The 5,767-nt window shown below is 36.2% G+C and overlaps 1 protein-coding gene across 5 annotated transcripts in view; it reads left to right on the top strand.

Moving 5' to 3' along the window:
- The window catches only part of LOC106518120 (myocyte-specific enhancer factor 2D homolog), a gene marked incomplete in the record, with an annotated part of 40,280 nt that overhangs the window by 5,257 nt on the left and 29,256 nt on the right, over window positions 1-5,767 (top strand). For all 5 annotated transcript variants that reach the window (XM_014009238.1, XM_014009235.1, XM_014009237.1 and 2 more), the window contains 3 exon segments: window positions 3,245-3,614; window positions 3,982-4,185; window positions 5,408-5,545. In XM_014009238.1, coding sequence (XP_013864692.1) covers window positions 3,561-3,614; window positions 3,982-4,185; window positions 5,408-5,545 — 396 coding nt within the window.

Here is a 5,767-nt window from a genome sequence, read left to right as displayed (position 1 = left end):
GACCGGGATTTGAACCGGTGACCTTCTTGCTGAGAGGCATCAGCTCTACCAACTGAGCCACCGTGCCGCCCTAAAATTGCAATATATCACAATATATTGCCTCGCTTACAGTATCCCAATATATCGGGATATATCGTATCGTGACCCCTCTGTTATGATATGTATTGTATCGCCAAATTCTTGCCAATGCACAGCCCTACTGAGAACAATTATTATATAATAAACTTTGTCTACAGAACAATATACTTGTTAAATTACATTTTTCTTGAGATTATTTTAGACAACCAAAATGTTTTGTGGACAACCTGAAAAATATCCTTATGTCTACCCCTGTTTGGTGTTCAGAGACAGGAAAAAAATGGTTTTGTTGTTCTTTGCTAGGCAAACCTTTATGCATAAATGTTTGTTTTGGTTTGGTGTTCAACTTTTAAATCCGTATTTGAATGGTTTATTTATATAAATGGTCAGAAATAGTTCATTGCTCTCATAATTTTAGGGGCATTAACACTTGGACAGTGGCTGTGTGGGGACAAAAAAGTAAATGGGAAGATCTTTCTTTAGTGGTGCTATACCCAGTAGATGAAAACTAACCCTAAACATAATTTTTATAACATAGTTCTGATAAATTTAGGGTTTAAGTTGATAGGTTTTCAATCTAATAAGCAAAGAAATGCAAGATGCCAGTATATACGTTTTTTGAACTTTAGTAAAATAGCTCATGAGTTTAATTGTCGAGCTATAGGTGCATCCATCACGTCTTTTTAGTCACAGTAGTTGTTTAGTTGGAAACATTGTTTTTGTTTCAGTGGTTGGTTTGGTTTCTGTATTAGTTTGGGTTTAGCTGCAGGTGCAGCTATAATCTTTAGGTTGTGTTTTCTAAATGAGCTAGGTAGGTGCTGAAGTTGTTTTCGGTGGCCAGTTGCGGTAGAAGTGTCGCTTGGTTGCAAGTGTTGGGTAAATGCAGTAGTTGCTTTGTGATTTACGTACCCTGTACCACATTTCTTTGTTCATTATGAAGAAGACAGTGGAATGGTTCATTAATGAATAAATTCGCTCATGAAGTGTTTACTGAATGAATGAATAAAGTAATGATACTGGGCAGAATAGCTTTGCAATCATCATCTTCATTCTTATTTTTGAAAGAGCTGTTTGCCTCCATTAAGAATATAAAGGCAAAAAAAAAGCAATGAAAATGGTTAATCAAGACCTAAGGTGAACTAAGTGGAACCTATAATGGGTGAAGATTGGTTTTAAGCTGCAGCTAATTAATGTTTTAAATATTTCTTGATTAATTTAATATCGTTTTTTTTAAAAGAGGAGACTTACAGATAATGTATTCTTTCTTTTATCAACAGCAGCACAGAAGCTGAGGAGCCGAAAATAGATTTTAAAATGTGATTTTTCTTGTCACTAATTAATCAAAAGTTAAACTGCTCCTCTCAGCTGTAGGCAGAGCTTGATTAAATTCATTAAAACAGCCATCCTAAATGCAACGCACCATCCTTGCACCTGACTGAGTTTAACACAATGTTTATGCTGGAATTGTGATTAACATATGATTGATTATGCAGTCTGACTGTGAGGATAAATCACAGTTGTAGATATATTAAAACCTCTCGCTGCAGGAGAGATAAGTGCAGCAGTAAACAGTGTATTACTGTGAATAAATTCTGTCTCTTCAGCACCATGTTTTCACATTCGACACAACTAAGCAAGAGGGAAAATGGTGAACTGCTGCTCCAGCTTCTGTAAATTACCTATATATTTTTTTTTCAGTGTAACAATTGATGAACTAGAAAATAATCAATATACTGTATAAACAATATTAAAAAAAAATAATCTTTTTGTAAAGACGTTATTTCTTGTAGGATCAAGTGCCCAAACCACTTTCATCACCTACCATCATAAAGGGTGGACTTTACAGTTTACAATGAAACTCATTAAGTAATTATTGGATGAATATCAATGATTCATTGACTTTTTGAGTAAATACAAGTCTAGATATAGTGTAATAATTGCTTACCCCCCCTGACCTGTTGGCTGTTTTTTTAAGTGGACATCCGGTAATAAATTCCATCTTGGTCTCTAATAACCTACTCACCTGAAATGATTGCTTAAACTAAACTCAGAAAAATACACATAATAATGCAGTTTACACAGATTTGAAACTTTTCTTTTTTTTTCACACCACAATAGTGATTTTGAATGTAAAACCATACGGTTTTGCAGAGGGATTGGTGCTAAATGTTGCCACCAGCAACTCACTGTTTGTGTTGTAAACTGGGTGTTTATTTGCATGTCAAGCAGACAGGTGTTCAATGCATGTTGATATCACATAGCAGGAATAAACAGTCTAATTATCTGATCACTCCAGACTCTAGATTATTCACATGTAAACATCTTTACTGAGCAACATTTCATACAGTCACCAGCACGTGGATTTAATAGGAACATAGTTAAAATTAGGTCTGTGTATTGGCAAGAATTTAGTGAAACGATACATATGATACACAGTAAAACTCAACATATTGCCATTTTTGTTTCCTATTTCAAGACGTTTAGATGGCTTTGATGCAAAGTCAAATTTATTTTTGATATAAACAGCATTTTCAGAACAACTGAAAGTAACATAGTTATTTGATTGTAGTATAGAATTGAAATATGTGCCTGGAAAATACATAATACCCCCCAAAATCAGGAAGACTAGTCAAAAAAGAAAAAAAAAACTTAAAGTAAGTTACTCACTGCCACATATTTTTTACCTACAAAAATAGCCAAAGTGAATGAAAATGTCCAAGTGCTTTGTTTACATTGAGTGTGGACCCACATTTTAGATTTGAATATCAGTATTTCTGGAAACTAATGGAGTAATCATTTTCAAACTGCAGCATTTTGTTCAGGATGCTCTTTTAAAATGTTTGATTTCACAGTTTGTTTCTCATGTGTTGTGCATGTGCAACACATGACCTCTCCTAATCTTTAGGCCCTGTTTACACATGAACAATCCCTGGAAATGTTAGAGATTTTATCGTGTTGGGGAAGTTGAATATTGACACATTAATTCTGTATCTGTTGAATCTGCTGTAGATCTGATACCAGGGCACTAGCTGGCACTATTTATTTTTTTTCTTGTGATCAGCACTTTAATCTTCGTCTGCAGGTTATCATCATTGCTTAATTTTAATTACGTTATTGTTCAGTCTTGTGTTTTTGAGTCAAGTTTTTGTTTCTTTTCGTCACGCAGGGGAGAAGCCACGTCCATCTTCACCACAGCCGCTGAACACTTCAGTCCCCGCTGAATAAAATATGAACTGAAGAGCTCTTCCTCTGCTCCACGTCACATATCTCTGCAGCGCCCGCTGTCCGCTCGCGCTGCTCTTCAGCTCGAGAGCCAACCGTGTCGCCTCGCCACACCTGGACAGAGAAATGCGTCTGCACGTATGTTATCGGATGCATGACTGTGTTTGAGTGGTTTTCGGCTGCACTTCCATTCTCATCTTCAGAGAGGCATTTTTCCACTTGACCGACTCCAACATTTGTCTTCACAACCGCAAAGCATCATGGGTAGGAAAAAGATTCAGATCCAAAGGATCACTGATGAAAGGAACAAGCAGGTGAGTCGGTGTTGTGTAACAAAAATGCTGTGCTGTTTATTTGTTTAATCAATCTGCTGTTTTGAGTCGTCAAGGTTTGGATCTGGATACTTTAAAAAGTTAATTTTTGTTTCAGCCAATCAAAATCAAGCTTTGTCTCTATTACATTCATCCCTTGCCTCAACCACTTAGATCTCTCCTTCCTTTTTTTGCTTTTTACCATCAAGTGCTGGGATGTCGTACTTATTTAATTGTTTAAATGATGTATATATGATCCTTTTCTTCTGTTAGAAAATGAAATTGAAATAATAAAGCCATCACTCCACCGTCAGCCCACCAGGAAATCCGGTTTATTTCTACAACAACCCGTTTTCTCCCCTCTTCTCAGGTGACGTTCACTAAGAGAAAGTTCGGCTTGATGAAGAAAGCCTACGAGCTGAGCGTGTTGTGTGACTGCGAGATCGCCCTGATCATCTTCAACCACGCGAACAAACTGTTCCAGTATGCCAGCACCGATATGGACAAGGTCCTGCTCAAATACACAGAATACAACGAACCGCACGAGAGCCGGACCAACGCAGACATCATTGAGGTAAGTTCACCACATCTGAGGTGCTCGTTTTTACAAGTAATGCACACAGAGACCTGAACCTGAAGGCTGCACTGCAAAGATGCTTTAGACAGATATGTTGAGGCTAATGTCAAAGTGGTCACCAGTGTGGCTTTTTATAAAAAAAAAAAAACAACTGGTAAAATCACCTGAAACCTGCGGTAATGTGCACGGAATGAATAACATCCTCTGTGGGAGGTTATGTCCAGCTTTGAAAAAATGAACAAACATCTGTATCAAAAGTGCAAAAGTTTTTTGTTGTATTAATAAAATGCTAAAAACTAGACAGAAGTATAGCACATTTAAATGTACTACACAGATGGTAAACTGTCAGATGTAACCACGTTACACAACTGAAATAATTACACTATAATAATAAATAAAAAATGGTTTTTATCTGAAAGTTTAAAAGTCAAAACTTTTAAGCTTTATGTTTTTCCCACAGTGAAAACATTTAGATTTTGATGCAGAATGGAATAAAGGATATATGTTTTTAGTTAGTCTGTTCTACCCTGTTTATATTTTATAATATCTTAGAAAATTCAGTCAAAGTTTTATGTGTTATTGTTAAATTACTTCAACTGTTCATTAAGTCTGGGACAGCGTCTGAAATGTGCTTTTAATTCTGAAGTTAAAACTATGACATACACTCTTGCATTATGTTACATAACCGTTTTTCGGATCAACTTCCCTTTCTGTCTTAGATTTTTGCAACGTGTTTTAAAAGCATTCTCAGATGGGAATTGTTGAATTTAAAGGGTGGAAGTAGCGAGAAATGAAATGTGAAATGTCATGAGAATGGCGCTGAGTTAATGATGAAACATCGTAACCACCTCCTGTTATCTCTTAGTTGAGTGTTAGGTTTTGTTTAACCAGCTAACACAAACACAGCCGACTATATTTAGCTTGTTTTGTAGTTTGCTACTACTTTTACAAGATTTTACTACAAATATTCCAACGGAGGAGAAGTTGACTCGAAGTTTATTTCTCTCACAAAAACAGTTGTAATTAAATAATGTATTGTGCTGTTGTGTTTTTAGCTAATATTAATAAAAATGAATGCAGAAAACTGAAACATGAATAAGCTCTTAAGCCTCAGTGGGATTTAAGAATGCACAAAGGAAAAACATTTCCTAACGTCATACTGATCTAAAACAACACAATTTCATCGACATCTCTCTTGTGTGTGATTTACTTTTTTTAGACTTTAAGAAAGAAAGGTTTCAACGGATGTGACAGTCCAGAGCCGGACGGCGAAGACTCGATCGATCAAAGTCCTCTTAATGACGACAAGTTTCGTAAGACTACAGAGGACCTGGATGTTCTCTTCAAACGCTACGGAGTAAGAGCTTTAAATCTGGAGACGTTTCTAATCTCACTTCCATCAAAGACGTCCCGGTCGAACATTAGTCTGGTTTTGTTCTGGATTCCTCCAAATTTCCAACAAGGAACAGATGCAAATGTAAAGTTTCTCTTAACTTTAAATTAGTGGTTCCCAAACCTTTTATGTTCTGACCCACAAAATATCCATGGCAAAAACTTGTGACCCCAAATATTCCTGGTC

This window comes from Austrofundulus limnaeus, unplaced genomic scaffold, assembly GCF_001266775.1.
Source record: "Austrofundulus limnaeus strain Quisiro unplaced genomic scaffold, Austrofundulus_limnaeus-1.0 Scaffold56, whole genome shotgun sequence".
Classification (NCBI taxonomy): domain Eukaryota; kingdom Metazoa; phylum Chordata; class Actinopteri; order Cyprinodontiformes; family Rivulidae; genus Austrofundulus; species Austrofundulus limnaeus.
The sequence above is the reverse complement of the archived record's forward strand: the minus strand, read 5'-3'. Positions and strand labels throughout refer to the sequence as shown.